Source organism: Homalodisca vitripennis, chromosome 1, assembly GCF_021130785.1.
Source record: "Homalodisca vitripennis isolate AUS2020 chromosome 1, UT_GWSS_2.1, whole genome shotgun sequence".
In the NCBI taxonomy this organism is placed as follows: Eukaryota; Metazoa; Arthropoda; class Insecta; order Hemiptera; family Cicadellidae; genus Homalodisca; species Homalodisca vitripennis.
The window spans coordinates 64,389,858-64,411,769 of record NC_060207.1 but is presented as its reverse complement, the minus strand read 5'-3'; the positions used below and the strand labels follow the sequence as shown (position 1 = coordinate 64,411,769).

General features: G+C 30.4%; 1 protein-coding gene across 3 annotated transcripts in view; it reads right to left on the bottom strand.

Annotated features, from left to right (window-relative positions):
- Positions 1-2,772: 2,772 nt before the first annotated feature.
- Positions 2,773-21,912, bottom strand: part of LOC124363311 — a 61,676-nt gene continuing 42,536 nt past the window's right edge. Inside the window, exons 8-13 of one of the 3 annotated variants that reach the window (XR_006922543.1) lie at positions 20,725-21,001; positions 20,486-20,605; positions 9,985-16,220; positions 9,507-9,627; positions 8,428-8,532; positions 2,773-5,296 (exon numbers count right to left, since the gene is read on the bottom strand). Coding sequence is in view for 1 of the 3 variants with exons in the window: in XM_046818560.1 (XP_046674516.1) it covers positions 19,182-19,226; positions 20,486-20,605; positions 20,725-21,001 (442 nt within the window). In the remaining 2 variants the exon portion in view is untranslated. Of the gene's footprint in view, positions 5,297-8,427; positions 8,533-9,506; positions 9,628-9,984; positions 16,221-16,639; positions 19,227-20,485; positions 20,606-20,724; positions 21,002-21,912 lie in introns of those variants that run through there. The other 2 variants (XR_006922542.1, XM_046818560.1) reach the window with 2 other exon arrangements.

Below are 21,912 nucleotides of genomic sequence, written 5' to 3'. Positions count from 1 at the left end.
TACTTGCACATTTAAAACAGTTCTTTTCTTTGGAAAAATATAAATATCTAATGACATGATATTTGTGTACTGAACACTATCACAGTATAAAACACAATTATAAAGAAATATTTTATGGACTTATCAATATTTTAATATATTATGAAAGAATAAAGATGAATCAATTATAGAATAAATTTTTAATTCACTTATAATAAGTAAAGTTCATTGTCTTAAAATTTAATAGTAAGAGAATTAATGAAGGAAAAGGATTAATTGTGTGAATGATAAAAAAAAATTGGAAGGAAATAGTAACTTTTTGAATAAGCCAAGTTTTTCTACATATTATTGATTGTAAAATAACAGGTGATCATACTTAACACATTCACTGCTAGAAAAATATTTAAACTTATTACGTGTGTTGAAAAATTCTAGTGTACATTGCAATAATGGCCAAAGGTCTCCGGTCAGAGATGGCACCACCAAAAGTGAGTTCGGCACGTCTCCAATCGGAGAAGTTAACGGTGAAATGTTTTAATGAGTTAACTTTTTGATGGAATAAAGAACAGTAATGTTGAAAATGTTTTATGATGAAGCCATCAATTAGATTTGAAGTTTAATATGATTTAAAGTGACAAACCACAGAGAATAGTAGTGTCATTGTAACGAGCCTTCAATAAAACTGAAGTGCGAAATATTGGAAGTTATGTTCAAAATTGAGGCAGTAGCTTGTTGATGGTCAGCACAAAGCCTCTTTTATGCACACATCTAACTCAACTAAAAGTTGTGCACTTAAATGGGAGTATTCTATACAGTGTGGAGTGGCAGTGTACAGTGCCAAGAACACACTACATGAGGACAAGTGGTATGAAAATACATCGAGCCACACTAAACTATTAATGCACACACTAGTGCAGATACCTAGTGTGCATCAACATTTCTACTTCAAGTGTGGCTGTAAACCTTATAAGATACTGGAACTATATTGTTTTGTTTTTGTATTTTAAAATTAAATTTATACAATACAGTCAAATCTACCCAAATATCCCACTTTACCCCTTATAAAACACAAGTCTGTAAACAACACTGAACAGTATTTAGTGTTTTTTTATTACTTTATACTTGCATAAATGTAAGTGTGTATGTGCTTGTAAGTGTGTGCAACGTTGTGTGGACTTGCATGCACACTGTGTTTACATTTATGTTTTCTTGATTCTTGTTTACGTTTGATAATTTTTTTGTTATGTATTAATTTATATTTCAAACTTCCTGAAGATGGGGGTATTAAATCCTCCAAAATATAGAAGTGAAAATATATATATATAAATGGCGTATAGCTGCTAAACGAAGTGGAAATTGAAAAGAAGTTATTCTTCATTTTTAGCTTGTATGTCATGTATATATATATATATATATATATATATATATATATATATATATATATGGCTTATAGCTGCTAAACGAAGTGGAAATTGAAAAGAAGTTTTCTTCATTTTTAGCTTGTATGTCATGTATATATATATATATATATATAAATGGCGTATAGCTGCTAAACGAAGTGGAAATTGAAAAGAAGTTATTCTTCATTTTTAGCTTGTATGTCATGTATATATATTTTATATATATATATATATATATATAATACAGTTCAGTCAATGGAGTTCTATAGACTGCCGACAACGTCTTTTGATGGCACCGACTTGCAGCAATAAAAATGCATTTAGACTTAGACATTGATAGTCATTCTATTTCCATGTTTTTATTTCTTATTCTATGGATTATGATCTATGAAATTTTATTAGCCGTCATCTGGAATATCACAAAAAGTGGTTTGTTTATATTTACTCGTCTTCGCATAGACCGTTTGTTGTTCTGCATTGTTACTGTTTTGCTTGCTATTACTTTAGTTTACAACGATTGTTTTATGAATAAATACAAAGATGATAACAGTATTGAAGACAATCAAAAGTGCTAGAAGAGTTTCTCAGATTTTCCAGGGATGACAGGGAAAGTGATGATTTATTCCAAGATGACACTGATAATGACACTGATTTTACTTAATAATGTATAATGACACTATTGATGGACTTCTTGGAAATGCAAGTAAGTTTGTTGAAATTGTTTTGTACTATAAAAACAAATATAAGCAAAATAGTAATAAAAACTTTTATTATGCTCTTTGATAACTAAAAAGACAATCAGACAAGGCTGCAAGAAGAGACACTTCCTATCAGTTAGCGAGTGCAAAATAGTCATGTGCAAAGAAGCATATTTCAAGAATTTCCAAATAAAAAACATATTTAAACACAAGTGGATTTCAATTGTCTATAATGACAGTAATGACAATGCTGAATGCAGTAAATAATAGCGGAAATACATTTATGTTATAGAGTAGTACATGGTGATGTTTTTGGTCAACTTTTTATTTGTTACAAAAAACATTATATTTTTAAATTTTGAAACGAACTTTGAAAATATTTATGTATGAGCATGTGCGTAGAAAGAGGAAGATCTTGGCTTAAAAAAATGTAAGTACTATGATTTTCTTATAATTGGTTAAAAATTTATATTTATTAAAATATAATTAAAACTGGTAGCAATGTAAGAAAGTTGTCAAAAACAATGAGGCAGCAGTGAAAGTGTTAATATAATAATCAAAGCACTCTTCAAAACATGTATTTTAATAAAGTTCAACTATGATTTATTTTTAACCAATATTTTAACATAATAAAAGCCTTTGAATTGTTTGGTTATTATTTACACACACATATATATATATATATATATATATATATATATATATATATATATATATATATATATATATAAAATGGTTACTCTCCTTAATTGTGGTGTTTGAGACAAGTCATGGTCTCAAATAGCACGACTTGTCACGTTCTTTATCACACAGTTTACGGTAATTGATTGTTTTAAAATATACAACATATGAGGTAAAAAAATTATAATGCATGTTTGTTAAATTTCACTTCCCACATACACAATAGCTACATGACAACAAATGAATGTCAACGTGACAGTAACATCCAAGTTCAAATACAGCAACAATCTGTCTTGAGGTTATCACAAACAACCATCATCAAGCAGTACATTGTTTTATTTGTTTTGTATTTTTATGTGTTTTATATTTGACCGATGTCTGAACATTTAAAAATAACTAACTATCCTAAACTGACTGAAAAAAACATGATCAGTCTTCCTACATGACTCCATGATTATTTAATACAAATCGAAACGGGTCTCAAACATCACAAATTAGGATTGTTAAGTTTTGTAATAATTTTTATATATATATATATATATATTCTATATAATGAGATTAGTTTTGTTAAGCTCACAAAGGAAACATATCCAAAAATTCTGATTTTTAATAGTGAACCTTGTTCTTGTATTTTAAATAGTCATAATTATAATGAACATTTAATGAATACATCAGATTATTAAATGCAAAATTATTTTAGGACTTATGTTGAATTAAAATTTACTATTGTAGTATTTTTTTTAATGCTAACAAATTATTCTTAAAAATTAGGTAATTAAAAACTATTTTACAACAAATTTCACAATATAAATACATCTGATAAAATTTATTATAAAATATACATTTATTAATACTCAAGCGATATTTTTTTATCCACCACAGGAAGGATGGAAAATTTAAATGAACAAATATTCTCAAAGTTTGATATTAATTACAAGCCAGTTGAATGAACAACATTAACTCGTACCCAGGCCATATAGGCATAGTGTATGCTGAGGCAGTTGAGTTTTGTTAGTATCGTCAGATTATTGTTACTATCTCATAAAACTTAAAATACCTCTATTGACAGAATAGTTGATGTTTTGCATTCTTTTCAATGTATAAAATGACTGAATAGAGGTAATTTCAATTTAAGTAATGTGTTGAAATAATGTGTTAAGCAAATGGTATATTTAAAATTATTTATAAGACGGTTTATTGAGTAAAAGTTACAAAAAAAAAACAAGAATTTAATGAGAGGTTGAATAAGAAGAGCATGGAGGCTTAGTTAACTGTTTATATTACAATTTTGAATCTTTGCTATGAATATAGACCAACAAAATAAGTTTGTGTCATTAACCCTTCCCATGTGCAAATTAACATTACTGTTTTAAAACCTAAGAAAATTGTAGCTAAGAGAAATACAGAAATATAAATATATAATAATATATATATATATATATATATAATATATATATATATATATATATAATTATATTAACACGTTTTTAGATCTCTTTATATTGTATTAATTTTTTGAATTTATCGTTTTTTTAAATCTCATGAATAAATAATGATAAAGTGAATTTACACCCTATATTCAAAAACTATAACCAACTAATTTTAAAGAATTGTACAAATGTTATGTTTATGCATAATTTATATATGAAACCTTTAAAATTACATAGAGCTTTATCTACACTTAAATCTAAGTTTTATTTCTATGGACCTCTCACTGTGTATCCCACTGAGGAAGTAAAGTATTATGAATTGTGTAAAAAAAGTGGTTTATAGGACCTAAATTGATGTGCAGGACATCATTTTCAAAAATTAAATCCCTAAAAGGTTATTTATCAGCCCCTTGACTGTTACATTATAATTTCTTTCATCTAATCTGGAACTAATGCTTAGAGCCTAGGTTCTCAAACTTTAAGAATATTCTCACATTTAAAAATATGTTTATCCCTTTAGAGGTTGATCAAAATATCTCTTGTATTAAGGTATATTACATTTCTCATCATTTTCTTTACAGCTTATTTCATGTCTCTAAATAAATTATAGAGATTGCCGTCCAACAAAGAAGTTTGATAGTAACATTTAGTGTGATGTCTGTGCCAAAGTTATAGTAACATAAAACAATCTACACAGAATTACCGATAACACAAGCCACACTGAGATCAAGAGAAACGTTGAACAATGCTGGGACAGTACGACTATGAACACATAACAATCATACATAAGAGCTATGTACATTCAACTAACATTGTTTACATAAAAAATATTTCGTTTTGAAATTAAACACAGTAACTAAATTTAATTTATAATTGAATTATAGCTTCATCTATATTATTAAATAATTGTTGTAGAACTATTGTCAATGTTAGATAAAATTTACTCCAAAACTTAATTGTAACACATGGGTTGTCAAATTTAAATTATCTGTAAATGTATAATTTTCAAGGAAGTTATAAAATGATAGAAAAATTCTTGAATTTTCAGCACATGTAATATTGGTGCCTAATATTTCACAGCCAGTTTGGAATATCCAGTAGTTTCAGTCTGAAAAAAAGAAAATACATGAGTAGGAGTATTATTTTAACCAGAGAACTTCTTTCAGTCTCATGCTTCAATGCTTACAGTGTTTTTTAAGATCCTTGTATAAGCCTGTCTTTGGCCCATGTTACCAAGGGAATGATGCTAAAATAATATCTGTCTTTTCAAAATTGGGTGCTCATTACGTGCTTCATCTATCTTGGAACCAATGATATGTCAGAGACACCTTCTATGTTTATCGATCCTGCATTAATGAAGAGTTGCTTACCCAAGTTTGTGTCTGATGGGAACGTCTTCCACAACCTCAACACTATTTTGACAAAATACATATAGGTTGCCATATATACTGCTTTGGCATACATTTTAATATTGCCTACTCTGTACAATTCTCCTCTACAGCTGAAATCCTTTTAATCTCGAACTACCTTCCGAGCATGCCTAAAAGCAACAATGAGATCAGATAAAAATATTCTATTCTCAAAGTTATTATCTAATCATGCTCAAGTTTAGTAATTTAGTCAAATGAGGTGGCTCTACGTAAATGCACCAACATTATTTATTTTTGTAATAATGGCCTTATTGCAGTCAATGTTGAAATTTAAAACATTCTTTTGTTTTCTCATTACTCAGTCAGATTATGTACTTGCTTTTTCCAGTTCATATGTGCTAGGAATTTGAAAATCATAGCTTTTATGCCTGCATTCGTCTTTTTAACTCTTAGCCTCTTTACTTGAAGTGTTGCTGATGACAGGGAATTCGTGAATAAAACTAAAAAGTTCCTTATTTAAAAAGAATACTACAGTGGTCGAGAATACCTAGAAGAGAGAAAAATGTAGACCTCCATAATTAGTTTAACTTATTTTAGGTTCCGTGGGTAACTTTGTATTTATTTATTACTTTTATATACCACATCGTATTTATATACATTTTGACGATTGTCCATGCATTTTGTTTTTTGACAATAAATGAATTGAGTTTGAATTGAATTGAGTGATATTTTCTATCTATAATTGAATATTTGACAGCCTAAAAGTGTTTACTTGCATATAGTCATGTACTGTTGATAAAGATTATTTCAACATAGATTTACTGAAAAACAATTAAATCTATAACTATGAAGTATGTTCAAAAATAAATGGGATTTTTTATTTTTATTTATTTGTCTACATTAATGTTGTCACCTTCAAAATAGTCCCTTCGATATTATGCACTTGTGCCAGCACTTCTTCTAATCCTTGAAACAATTTTCAAGCTCTATCTTTAGGTTTGACTAGCCTTTAGCTTTTTCAGCGATGTACTTTTAATGTCATCTGTGCTTGTAAAATGATAGCACCAAGATTTTTTTTATAAAATAATGAGGCATACGGAGCCATATCTTGGGAATATGAAGGCTGGGGCTTCAGTACAGTACTGTTTTTGTCCGAAAATTCATGAAGAAAGACAATGAAGTGTGAGCATTGTCATGGACTTCATTTAGTAACTACTGAGCACCTTCCATTTGCCATTGTTTTTGTTCAAAATTCATGAAGAGAGACAATGAAGTGTGAGCATTGTCTTGGACTTAATTTAGTAACTACTGAGCACCTTCCATTTGCCATTGTTTTTGTTCAAAATTCATGAAGAAAGACAATGAAGTGTGAGCATTGTCTTGGACTTCATTTAGTAACCTCGTATAAACAACTAAATTTCTAGGTTTAACCCTTTTAGTGCCAACGTCCGTATATACGGACGTTTGAAAAACTACCGAGAAATTCCAACGTTCGTATATACGGACGTTTGAATAACTACTGAAGAATGCCGACGTCCGTATATACGGACGTTTGGAGTAAAAGTCATACCGCAATCATTTTTTAACTTGTTATAAATTTGTTGGTATACAAACAATCAGAATGAACCAATCTACATAAAAAAAATAATAATAGTAATATCGTAAGGTTAGTCAGGTGTTTAGCCATGATAGAAATGGCTGTGGTTGTTGCATCAGACAAAGTTGTGTCAGCTGATAGTTCACATCTAACCTCTGTGTTTGGTTGTTTGTGTTGCTGCTTCCACAGTGTTTGTTTGATGATAAATAGTTTACTAACAATGTTTTACTAACATAAAAAGTAAACTTCAATAAAATGAAACGCTCGCGATCTCTACTTAGCGAGAATACAGTTAAAACGCTGTCAAAAAGGATTGCATCCCTTATGTTTGCCTCACCTTATTTGTGTTACCACCCAACTATAATACCTATGTACAAAAGTGTGTACATTTTTTTTTACATTTTACAAAGTGTACATTTTTTAAAAGTAGAAAGTAGTTTCAAACAGTTTTTAATGGTTTCATAGTGGAAAATATTTTAAGCTTTATAAAGAAGCTAAATCGTGTAAATAACACAAAAAAGTAAAAATGTAACTTTCTAAAAAAATTAACATGATTTTTTTGGTTTTTGAAATATCAATCAAAACTTTTTATGTGTGTATTCAGTTTTAATTCCTCTTTCAAGTGATAGTATGTGTTATAGTGAAATAATTTTTTTAAAGTACTATTTTTCATGTGAAACTGGAAAAAATATAAAAACTGTAAGTAAAATGTCTACTTTTTTAAAATTTTTTTTAAGTTAATTACATTTAGAAATATAATTTGCTTTATAGTTTTTTATAAGGAAATTTATTTTACTGCAAAACAATGAAAAAATTAGGAAAATATCTCAATATTTGTAATTTTTACAATGTTTTTAGTAAAACACTGCAAAACGGCTGAAATAGGCCTGGCATCCTCAGTAGTATTATGTGAAAAATCACTGGCATTTCTCAGACCAACTTTTGATTTTTTGTCTGGCACTAAAAGGGTTAAATTGTATAAGCCGACAATACTGCTCCAATCATAAAAATGCAACAAACTGTTAAGTCGGATGTATTCTTAATCTTACAGTGGTTTCAGAACTACAATAAATTGTGCTTCGTGACTAACTTCCAATCCCAGTCATATCAAAGCATGATATTATCTACTGAGTTTACATTAGAAATAAATTAACTAATTGGAATTAAAGCTACTTTAAAACTGTTACTTCTATGCATTTATATGCACAAGCTAGAATATTTTATATTTACCATGCAATACTTTAAATATCATTTACATGGTATAATACTGACCTGATATTAATACTCTAAGTCAAATGAACTATTTTAGGATCTTAAATAGTTCCATCAGAAAAGATGAGGCCTAGTCCTGCCGAGTAGCAAATTCAAGTAGAATACCTGCAAAATATTAATGTTTTTTAAAAGTTTTACTTCACTTTCTGTAAACAAAACATTATTCAAACACAAGACCTACTGATTTATAAACCATAATCTACATACACAACTTATAAATTCTGTTAGTATTAGTTTTTTTTTCTACTGCAAAGCTCTGCATTAGTCCACTAAAATGCAACATATATTAGATACAAACAGCATGAATTAAGTAAAGAAGCTTGAGAGATCTGTGATGCTCATGATTAATGAGCGTTACATAGCAGAGCAGAGATCAATTCCATCAACACTAACACAGAAGTTACATTACAAATCAAGAGATTCAAAGTGGTACTATCAATATTCAGTTATTGTACAGTAATTTTAACATACTGACTGTTGTAGACACGTCACTACACCATACAATATTACATAGAATCAAAGCTACTCAATATAGAGCCGCAGTGAAGATGCAAATAAAAAAAACCTCCTTCGATGCTCAAAAATAGGCTGTAATTTAAAAGTGAATAGTAACCACTACTGGGATTAACTAATATTTAATTAAAAAGATTAATTTTTTTTAATTATTGTAATGAAATAATTTAATTTTCATAAGCCATAAATCATTCTAAAACATGCCACTTTCTGAAACAATAATTCATATAAATATATATGAATTACAGTCTCAGAGACCTACCTGTGTTTGAATAATATATGGCTTAGAGAAATTAAAGTATTAAATAATATAAATATACTAAATATAAATACATAGTAAAATTAAATTTTTTATTTGAACCAGGTTATCAAAATTAAATAGTTTAATTTCTATTATTCCTTAAGGAGTGATATAAACATTCTTTTACTTTTTCTGCATGCAGGAAAATAATCTTAAATTTTGTAAATTTGACATTAGGAAACATTAACTTTTTATTTTATAAACTCATGAGGAGTAATGTAAAAATCAAATTAACATTATGTAGTAAAATATATTTTGACTTTACCATGTTCGCATTAATATATGGCCAGGGCGTAACGTGAGAAACACTTTGATCCTGATCTTCTGACAGATAATGTCTCAAGTTCCCCTGGGTATTAACCTCCATCAGCGGTGTGCATCAAGCTCTATAAGAAAATATTCAACTAAATTAATTATAAGGAAACTAAAAAGTATACAGTAATATTTTGAAACAATAAAAGCTCCTGCTCAAACTAAATTTACAAAGCAATTTCAGAATTTACAAACTTTATTTTAATGAATCATTTTCTTATTTTCCATATTATTATGGCCCTAACCTGTGAATTTATAATTAACAATAACACATACCTTTTGTTAAACAGTTCAAAACTACTATATTTTTTACCTCTACTAAAGTCTTATATTTAAAATTATATTATACAACATATACACAGGCATATACAAATAAAATGCATTTTTTACACGAACAAATAATTTAAAGGACACCTTGAATAATTACTCACCGTATCTTAGATGTCCTTCAATTTTTCAAAAGCTTAAAGCTTCATTTTGAATTATTATATTTGCTAATTTACTGTCTGGTTCATGAATTTGTATAAATTATAAATTATATTGAATATAATTTGTATTTCTTTGATTGTTAAATATATGAATTGATGGCTAATTCTTCTTTCTTGAGTATACTATCCATGTATATGGTATGTGGCTCAACATGTGGCTTAATTTTTTATCATATATAAAATAGTTTGGTTACAATATTAAACGGAAAATAAATTTTAATATAGTTGTAAGTTTGATATTTGTATTAAGTTTAAAACAAACTTATTTGTGAAACATACACTCAATAATAGTAAAGGACACCAAATTGGTGACTTAGTTTTTTTTTTTTAATTGTTTAAATACATTCATGATTCAATTTAATTATTTTTATACTTAATTAGAAATTAAACTCATCTTCTAATAAAATGTTGTAAAATGCACAAAACAATGGTTTAGGCTGTTTCTTACTTGCGTTCAATCCATTCATTATTTCATTTACAAATTTCCATACTTCTTACAGGTAATAAATCAAATCCTTGTTCCAATAAAATGTTGCACATGCCTCCCTTGAAATCCTTTGCTGTCTTGATGGATGAATATTTATCCCCAATTTATCCAAAAATTAAGTATATTAAAATTTCAATAAATTGACAATCAAAATGAAAATACTACCCACCAAATGCATAATCTTCTTAAGATAAAAAATAAATAACTGTATCCTTTTTCTCAATAATTATAAAATGTAAATAATTTTCTGTTGTAAGTAAAAATTTTAGTGTAAGGTTCCAGCTTGTAAATTTACTTTCAAATATTAAAAAAGTTAATTATAAAATTAACAAACATAAATGTGAAAATTAAAAGTTATATACATATTCAGTTATTTATTATTGTAATTGTTTTCAAACATTACTGAAATAATTATCTATTCATTTTTAATTCAACATTTTGAAACAAATGTATTGTTGGTATATTTTTTAATCCTTGTTGAGTTGCAGTTTACAAAAATATCAAATTCCAAATTAAAAATTGCGGACGTTCTTCTTCTGACAAATTCCATGATACAGGTTAATGCAATTTCAGTTCTATCCATAAGGTATAAAACTAAAGTAACTAACTGAATTCTGAAGAAATTAAAATCATAAGAGATTGAGTATCAATAGAAATCAATTCAAGCCAAACCAAAAATCCACTGGTGTCCTTGAAGAAACATTTCTTGTTGACAGCGTAAGTTTGATACACTCCTGTTGTCAAACCAGATCTCATAAAGAAAGAGTTAAATATTGGTAAACAGTTGAATTTCTCCATCATTTCATAAACCTTCATTAATGGTTTCAGTATTTATATCATTCAATGTGCCATTTATCCATTTAAACTAGTTGAAAAAGATCCAACGTCACTGAACCCAGTACCAAGACATGCTTCGCAAATAAACTGCCAATAAAGAACTTATGATGCGAATCCATGTACTTATATCTATGAACATAACACTAACTTGCTTTAAATCTAAAAAATATATCCAATTTGAATGCAAGTACAAAATATGCTTATATATTATGACTAGAGAATGATAATAATTTAACAATCAGTCGGTTGCACGGAGGAGTAATCATGAGTATTACAAAAATATACTTAAAAAGGCAAAGGTTAGGAAATAAAAACATTTCACCAGCACAGTGCCATAATAAGGAAGAAGTGAACTTTTCTACTTCTAGGATCGTACCAATCGTATCACACTCGTATCACTCATTCAACCGGTCAGCCTGACTCTTGGTTGACTCAATGTTCATCATTGATAAACCAGAAAACTAACTCTTTAACATTCAATGTACACAAAAATACCAAAACTTAAAAACAATCACTTTTTCCGTACACATATAACAGTTATTTGGAACTAAGCAAAAAAGGAATTGCTTTTACAGGGCGACAGAACATTCATGCCTGACTCGCAATAATTCCAGTATTCCTACCTCGAACTTTTTCTTCGTTTCCCACTTTTTCGTTTATTTTGTTTGGTATCCGTATCAAGAACAGTCTGTTGTAGTGTTGGGCATGGAGGCAGGTAGAGAGCATGGCGGGGATCCTGAGTATCCTTCCAGTGGCTCTGAGGGTTTGTGACAATGACTTGGTTCCGTTGTTCGTAATTAGCCAGCTCGAGTTGTGCTATACTCATCATGGGAGTGTTCGGATACGAAGTCAATTCCTCAGGGGGTTTTGAGTTAGTCAGAGTTTTTCTTTTCTTCAATGGTAAACTGGAGTCAAAACTACAATCAGATTCACAACTTAGATCTCTATCAGAGGGAAAAATATCGTTTATCTTTGGATATAAACTTAAAGGCTTCACTTTTGAGTTTCGGAAATTCGTTAGAAGATTGTAGTTCCTCAAAAGTATTTGATGGTTATCTGAACACTGGTCGCAACTGCACCTAACGGATGACTTCAAGTCTGTTCGACCTTGAGGAGGGTAGGGCACTGGGATCGACGGTGGTACATCCTGGGAAAGGTAAAACTCCTTGAACTTACGTTGGGAACAACACAAATTATAGTCCACTTCAAGAGTCCTCCTGTGCAAGTTAAACTTGTCCTTATTGAACCCTTTACCTACATTTTCAGGATACCGAAAATCCACAGACACTTGCTGTAATTCTAAGGAATTTACTAAACAATTTTGATCATTTTCACTGGTCCCACAATACTGATCACATTTTAGATTTGAGGAATACGAATACTGGTCTGTCGTTGGAGAGTACTGCATTGGATTCGAACTGTCAACACTTTGTTCATTGGCTATCGGCCAATCTGGGTGAGTGATTTCACTGTCCGGAGCTGAATAGACTTCTACTTCGTGAGCAACAGGGAACACAAAATCATAAAGTGATTCTCTGGTTATTTCCTTATTCTTGTTAACAACCAGGCATAGCGGATCTTGAACTGGATTAGTGTCATACAACATCTGAGCAGATTTCAACTGTTGATGAGCCTCCAACTTCTCCTGCTTTTTTGAGTAGGTTTGTTTCTGTTTTGTGCCCCTACTAGGAAGTTTCACACTGTAACTAGCAACCCCACTTTGAATATGGTTTCTCACACCTGTGTGTAAATCACTTGTGACAAACTTCACAGTAGTACTGTCTTGATATGTTGGTACTTTTATCAGTTTATCATGTGTGTCCATGTTTAAATTCAAATCTTGATACTTTTCATTAACAACTGGTTTCAATTTGTTAAACTGTTCAAAAGGTGGAAGTCTGCTGTTATTGGTTGCTATACACTCTTTATTCTCTGGATTGAAATTATTGAAGCTTCCGTAAATATTAATTTCTTGTGGTATAGGTTTGGTAGGTATTTTGGGAGATAGTAAGGAATTATTGACTGAAATCACACTATCACACACTGGCTGTTTGATTTGGTGTTGAAAATTTGAATATCTGTTTTCTGTAATTAAGGGTGGATTGTTTTCTACACTAAATTTGGAGCTTGTGGGTTGTTCTATTGGCATAAATATAGTGTTATTTACCTGTGGATGAGTTGAGCTGGACAGTTTCTCAGTACTACTTGGTTTATTAACATGTAAAGTTTTGAAGTCTACAACTTTTATAATTTTTGATGGTGAAAAAGTACTTTCTCTGCGAGGTTCCTTAATGTTTAAATTACTCTTTTCAGGTAGCAAAAGACTATGATCTCTTTTTCTAGAGAGATTTTTGCTAGCTGAATTATTATTTGAAGTTTTATTTTCTTTAACACAAAAATTGTTGACATGTGAGGTTTTATTGATTGTAATTTCTTTCATATCTAAGGAGTGACAACTAGAAGACTGTCTATCACTTACTAACACTTCCTGTCCTGAAGCTAAGATTTCATTTTGTTTCTGAACTTCTAGGTAGTGGAGATTTTTGACTGTTTCATTTCTTGTTACCAACTCTTTACAAACTTCCTCTCGTAGGTCTGGTATACTATTAACTGGTATATTATTCAAAGTTTCATTTACATTTGAAATACAGCTGACAGCAAAACGAGTTTCTTCAACGTCTGATTCATTATGTTCTTTTACAGGATCAAAATCTTCATCAATGACTAAATTTGAATCTTCTTCACTCTCGTAATCATATGTACTATTGAAGTTATCACACTCATTTCTTAAAACAAATTCTAAATTATCTGGTTCATTTTCCTGAGGCAACACGTCTGTAGTACTTTTTGTAGTAATTTCACTTGAAATACTTCTAGAACATTTTTCCTCATTTGAAAATGACTTAGCTCGAATGCAACCATAGTTTTTTGCTTTTCCATCAACTTTTTCATTTTTTATTATATCTGAAGAATTTTGCCAATGTTTTAGTGAAATATGAACCGGAGCTGGCACAGAGTTAGCAGTAGAATCTTGTCTATCAGTTAACCTATCTAAAACATCATTTGACAGGGATTTCTCCAAGTTAGCTTTTGCAAAAAGGCATTCACTAGATGGATTTTTAAGACAATCTTCTTCACCTAAAATTTTATGTAACAAACAAGTATTCAAATCTTTATTCAAAGTATTTTCATAATTTAAATCTTTGATGAAGTTCTGATTATTGCTTGAGTATGGTAGTGGAGACTCCTTACAATTTTTGCGATCACCATGTTGTTTATTTGTATTAAAATGCAACTCAGTTTCAGTTTCAACTGTAGCAGCTGGTTTTGGGGAAATGCTTTTTTCATTAATGTCCCTTAAATATATACTGAAGTCTCTCTTTACAAGAATATTACTGTGACCTTCTGGATTATCAAGATCATACTCTCTCATGTCTTGTTCATTCTTTATGATAACATGAGGTTTTAGCAAACCACAAATGGAATAGTCTGTTTTGGGCGCTTGAACAATAGATTTTTCAAACATACAATCTGATCTGATATTTTCAGATTTAGGAATGGAATGCAAATCAACAGATGGACTTGGTGTTTTCTCTGGTTCAACCAAATTTATTATCTTAGTATTACTGATTAAAAATTGTTCTGTTGTTTTAATAACATTTTCACTGTCATCCACTTTTGAATTCTGGTTTACACTGACATCTTTGATTGTACAATTTGTTGTGTCGGGCCCTGGCGGATTACAAATATTTATTTCCTTCCTAAAAGAATTTTGATTGTTTGTAAAGATGTTAGCTGTTTTGTATTCTTTAGAACTCTCTCCTTGATCATTAATTTCTAAACTGTTTTTAACTCTGATCTCAACAAAAGGAGTTGTTCTTGTTGAATCCTTATCATATGAAGGGAATGATGCTTCCAAAACACTATTTGCATTGCTATTTGTTGATTTTTCTTCTTGTCCATTTGTAATTGTTTCACATAAAGTAGATAATTTTGAAAAAGATTGATCTTCACAGATATTATTGTCTTTTACAACAAAATTTGAGTCATTGATTATTTCTTCTTTAATGCATTCACTGACTTGTTGACAGCTGGTATCATTTGCAACTACATGAGAAACATCCAATTTTTCACCTTCTAAACTGGCAGTTTCAAAGTGGTTTTCAGATTTTGAAACTCCTAAAGTTTCTATGCAATTTTTTGCAGAGTTTTCATTTATGTTAATTTTGGAACTCAAAGGATCAAATTCTGATTTTTCAGTGCAATTTACAGGTTTGGATATATCTTCACTACATTTCTTGTAATTTAGAGAAATGTTGTTTTCACAATCCCTATCTTTCAGAAGAGTATTGCTTTTCTCATTTGATGAGTTACTACTTCCTCTTTCTTCAATTGTTTCTTTGAGATTGACATTATTTTTGGGGAATTGTTGGTCTGAATGTAAAATTGGCAATGTTTGTGAAATCTCACAGTCTTTGTTATTTTTCTTAACTTCACAATCATCATTTACAGTCGATGATGGCGATGATTTACCACAGGTTTCTTCCCTATCAATGTTGTTGTTTATTAATTTGATTTTCTTTAAAAACTCTAAAGGCATGTTTGTAAAACTCTGTTCAGAAACGTCTTTAGTTACTTTCTGCCCTTTCTTGTTCTGTTTATTGTTTTTAAGTTTTGACTTATTATTCTTCTCTGTGTTCTTTTTTTCTGACTTTTTAAAAAGTTTACATTTATTTTTACTTTTTGGACTTTTAGGTGAGTCCACACTAAGCATTACATCAAGAGATGCACTATCTGACAATGAAGGAGAATTGTCTGAAATATTTTTCCAAATGGATTCCATGAAGCTGTCATCCTGAAAAATACAATCAATTTTAATACAAAGAATATAATGTGACTGACCTCAAGACAGTTAGTTAACAAAACTAAATAATGTATAAAAAATCACAGTACAAAATACAAGATTCATAAATCAAATTATAAAAACTACTGTTACTACAATAGTTTATAATACATATTTCATACAAAAAAAATTTATATTGATAAACTGCTTCTCATTATTTACTGAATACACAAAATAAATGCTAGATTTTACATATAATTTATTTTTCTACCAATTTTTGAAATCCTTTGGCTGGTTAGCTTCTTACAGAAGTCATATGCCAAAAAGTGGGATTTTATTCTTATTTTTTTTCTAAATTAGACAGGCTATATATATTATATATAAAAATAACTCCCTTTTTCAATAAAACTTTTTTTATTAAAAAAGAATTTTAAAAAGTTTAAATACTTTGCAAAGAATAAATCAGTATTTAATATTTGTTGGTTCCTTTTTATACATACATTATTAGAAATGGCATAAAAAGATAATTGACAATTCAATAATGTGTACACATGTACTTTTTGAGTGGTGTGAAAGCAGTCTGGGATGTACAGCGCAACGTCAGTGAGAAATAAGAAACTGAGAAGATACACCACTGCACTCGTCTTGAGTCTTAGCAGAAAGTACATGAAAGTGTTTCTACCATTCTCCGCAAGATAGATATGCATCAGTTGAACAAGTATAACTATCCAACTATTGTTTAGTGAGATAGCAGGTCCCATGGAACGAGCAGGATTACTTCTGGTGGCACAAGGTGCACTTTCACACAATGATAATGTGATCACTAGGTTACTAGGTAAAGGTATAAAAAGATTTGGAATTGGAAAAAAGATGCTTTTTGTCAATTTTACCCAATCACAATTTTTTTCAACGTTTATTTAGGGTCAAAATTCATGTTAGCTGGGACATAAATCTTTGATCAGAAATGATAGTTCATAGGACTACATAATTGTACTATATCTGTTCAGTATCACGCAGCACTACCACTATACTTATTTTCATATCACAACATGACTCGATTCTATTATTGACTGAATAGTAACAAAAAATCCATATTATAAGCTACTCTGATTTGCATGGGCTGCCAGGTTTACGATAAAGTAGGATATTAAGATGGGATAAAGTAAATTGGCTGATACTTACCCAACACAGTAATAAAACTCAGAAATTTAATTTGATATTATCTTATGGTTGTCCATGATAAAACTATTCAGCGAATTTGAATGAAACATCAGTAATTTGAAAAGCTAGCCTCATGTGGCTAGTGGAGAGGTTTGAATCTTGTGTAGACAGACAAATGCTACTTCTCTCCAGCATGTACACCACCGGTCTTTAACTCATTGGCAAATTTACTCCCAGAACAGCTGCAGTGCTCTTTAACCTTGTGGTTTTAGTGGCAAAATGTAGACATTTGCTAGAAAATGTTTCCTGAACTTATTTTAAAAGTTTTTGTATTAAAAATTTAACCAAATTGTTGTTTTAGTATTGTTTTGGTTTTTAAATAACATTTATAACTTTGTACTAAAGAAAAATGATATTATGGCTAACGCAAATTTTTTTATCTGCATGTCATTCCTTACACAAAAATGTAAACTTATACCATTTTGAAAAGTATGGTTACCTAAAAGATGTTTCTTAAAATCACAATTTGTAGTTTACAATAAAAGTTCATACTTCCAGACTATTCCTAATCAAATGTGAATCATTGGTATTTATATAAATCATAATCATTTACATTTTTCGTTACCTGATTATCGTCAATTTGCTCAATTGACATAGCATATTCTAAATCAGCGTTTTGGACATACCTATAAAATTATTGGTATGAATTTGTCACTTTTTTCATTTTCATTACACTCATCTTCACTTACATCCAACAGTAATGAGCCTATTCCTTCCTCATCACAACCACGAAAACAAAACATTGCAATACAATAACACAAACACAGATTACGCAAATAACAATAGCCACGCTTGGGTGTTAATTGCGTAATGACGATCACAAAATGCAGACAGCCAATGCCACAGCCATCAAGATGTTGGATGAGAGAACCGCTGACAAAAGCAAAACGTCAATAACTAATTACATTTTGTTATGAATTAATATAAAATAAACATTATATTTTTGTTTTAATACTTTTAATTTGTCTTGGAAAAACACACTTTTGTCACGCCTAGATCATTACCCTCCAATCCCAATAGCATTTCAAATGCTGTAGTATTAAGTGAGGTAGTTTTTCAACTTTTGAAAAGTTTAAATCACATAGTGATTATAAATATTTTTACTTTACAGTATTTACCAAATTATCTTCATTATATATCTATTAGTACCTATAAAAGATTGACTGTGGTAGACACCTTACAGTGCAGAGCCAGTTCTCAATAAGTGTAGCCATTCTCACTCAAAATAGAGGCGTGTTGTACATGTTAACTAAATTTACAAAGCATATTTTTAAAGTAAGTACCGTTTTGGAATAGCACTGATGTCGGCAACCAGCACATGCGCACTGAGTAACGAATTCTGGTAGGAAGCCACAGCTGCCATTACAGAAACATTTGACATTGTTGAACGTTCTTTATGAGCGTTTGAAATACCTCCTCTGATTGAAAATGCTGATGACTGTGAAATACGTGGTGTGAAACGTTTTATTAATGCTAAAGGTGTAAAAGCAGCTGACATCCATTGTCAGATCTGTGAAGTGTACAGAGAAGACATTACGAGTGATGGGATGGTACTGGATGAGAGCTTTTTAAGATGGCCGTATGAGTCTGCATGATAAGGAACGAAATGGATGACCTCGAATCATTACTGATGCCTTGGTGCAAAAAGTTGATAAAAAAATTAAAAAGACCAGACACTTTACGGCTCATCATTATCTGGAGAGTTTCCTCAAATGTCAAGAAGTGTTATTTATGAAATTGTGACAGAACGTTTCAAGTATAGAAAATTATACTCACCCTGGGTTTTGAAACTGCTGACTGAAAATCACAAAAGCAAACATTTAGCCAGTTCTGTTACAGGTACGACCAGGAAGATTATGTTTTTATGCCACACTAGAGTCACAGTCGACAAAACTTGGGTGTCCAACACTATGCCAGAATCGAAAAAAACAATAAAAAAATGGCGCCATTCAACAACATCCAAATCAAGTTTAAGCAAACAATTTCAGCCCGAATAATCATGTGTAATGTTTTCGGGACAGAAATGATGTGTTGCTTAAAGAGTTTTTGCCTCAAGATGAAACAATAAATGCAGCATCTTATTGAGAGACCTTAAGAAATTTGCGCAGACCAATCCAAAACAAAAAGTGTGGTATGCTGAGTATGGGTATCATTTTGCTTAATGACAATGCCCATCCTTATGCAGTAAAACTCAAGAATTGATCCGATCATTTGACTTGGAACGAGTTGATCATCCACCATACAGTCCTGATCTTGCGCCCAGTGATTTACAATTATTATTCTAACTTGAAGAAGCATTTAGGAGGTCAACGCCACGATGACCGTGTAAATATAAAAACATGTTGGAGTGGTTGACCTGTCAGGTGACAGATTATTTTCAAGGAGGGTTTTCAAAAGCTGATTATTCCAAAGGTTGTCCTAATATTGATGAAAATTATGTCGAAAAATAGTTTAAGATACAGGCTTTCATATTAAAATAATGTTACTGAAATTGAACTAGTTTTTTTTCTAAAATGTTGCTTACTTTAAAAACATATGTACCTAGTATTATAGTTAGTTACTTATTGTATAATAGTTTAATATGTTGACAGTGCCAGATGCCTTATGGCACGCAGCAGAGTTAGATTAAGAGTAGGCGGTCTCACTAAGTGTACAACAGGTAAAGGTTTTAAGGTGCATAAAACAATCGTGTTTTTTTAACTGAAACAAAACTTCATAGTTTTTTACCTTAATTTTAATATTAAATTTACTATTATTTGATAGGAAATCCAATCTATATTTGGACTTATCCAATGTCCAAATTATCTAATTAGGTAAGACAAATGATATTTTAGTATATTTAATTATTTAATTCAAAAAAACAAACACTCCAATAAAATTTGTATTAAAATGTTACTATTGAAGTGATCATTTTATAAATTAAATAAATAATTCCAATAACGAAGAAGCTACTAAAATGTATGTTTAATTATGTTGATCTAAAAACCTACTTTATTCCTTGAATTTTTTTGAAGTTGCTGCGAATTATTGACTCTCATGATTATTTGACAACTTACCGTATCTTTTCCAGACAACAAAAAGCTTTCCTGCTCGAAAGGTTCATCAAAAAATCTTGATGTGTCTAAGATGGAAGACAACTCGTTGAGTTTGAACTCAGAAGATATCTTCAAGAATGCCTTAAAAAAATAAATAAATCACATCAATTCCTCAAACTTACATATTATAACTTCAGCTACAATTTTTAAATAGTTGTAAAGATATGGAGGGTGTAAGTGCAAAGAAGTTTGCTAAATACCTTGATGGATTCTCGCAAGTTGAACTTGGAAGTCATGTAGAACCTGGTAACCAGTGCAGGTTTCTTGTTAGGAGGTAGTGTCGGCAAAACATTCTTCAACATCCCACGCTTTACCATTTCCAGCAACTGCGGTGGTGGAGGGCTTAGGGTGGAAACGGCCAGGCGATTAAGGCTGTTCCGCTCCTCACCACGGGGCACCAACCGTTTCCACAACTTGAACACCAGGAGGCAACGTACATACGTCAGGTCCTGTGATACTGCCAGGCTCACCACTCTCCTGTATAGAGAATGAAGATAGGAGAAATAATGGGATAAGTGCTGGTACCCAACTCCCACACGTGGGGTAGTCCATATATCTTACTCTGCACCCATATCTCTGGTTCATATAGGTACCTTAACTCTATAAGCGCTACGAGTTGCGATTGTGCCACATCAAAACGCTGCCAAAGTGATGTGAGTTCTCCTGGAGCAAAATCGTAAGTGAACTATACGCAAATCCAAAACATCCAGTCACGATAACTTTGTGGTCTAAGGCACTACTCAAGCAGCAAACTGAGCAGCAGTTAAGAGGGTTAACCCTTAGGACACCCCAATCCACATCGGACAGACTTACTATATACCCAAAATATTTAGTTCGCAATGAATTATACAATACAAATCCTAAATGTAAATATTTAAAATTTTTCTTGTAAATCAAAGTTATAAAAACTGGTTTCCAAAAATAAAATTGAGGTATATCTAGAAAGATAGCTACATAGATATATTAAAAAATCTAATATAGCCAATTTTGATGTTCCAAACTTATTCTAGTTTTATTAGATATATATGTTTTTGCAAAAAGTATAATTTGACATAATATAATACATAAACTGGAAATAGTACTTGGAAATCATATGTTATCATGGAAATATAAATTTTCACTTACAAAAATTATAGCATAAAACATGAATATCACAAAATACCCTTGTCCCCCTAATATAACTACATAAATAATATAAATACGAAAAGATAAATCAATAAAAACTATTTAGCTAGCTCAAAATAATTACGAAAACAGGACCAAGTGCTGCTGACAATAATAGTTATACTTACAACTCATGGAGAAAGAACTGATCATCGCTAGTTTTCGGTAACTGTCACTGACAAAAAATCTGTTGATTGTTAGTTTGAAGATTAACCCAAGTATTA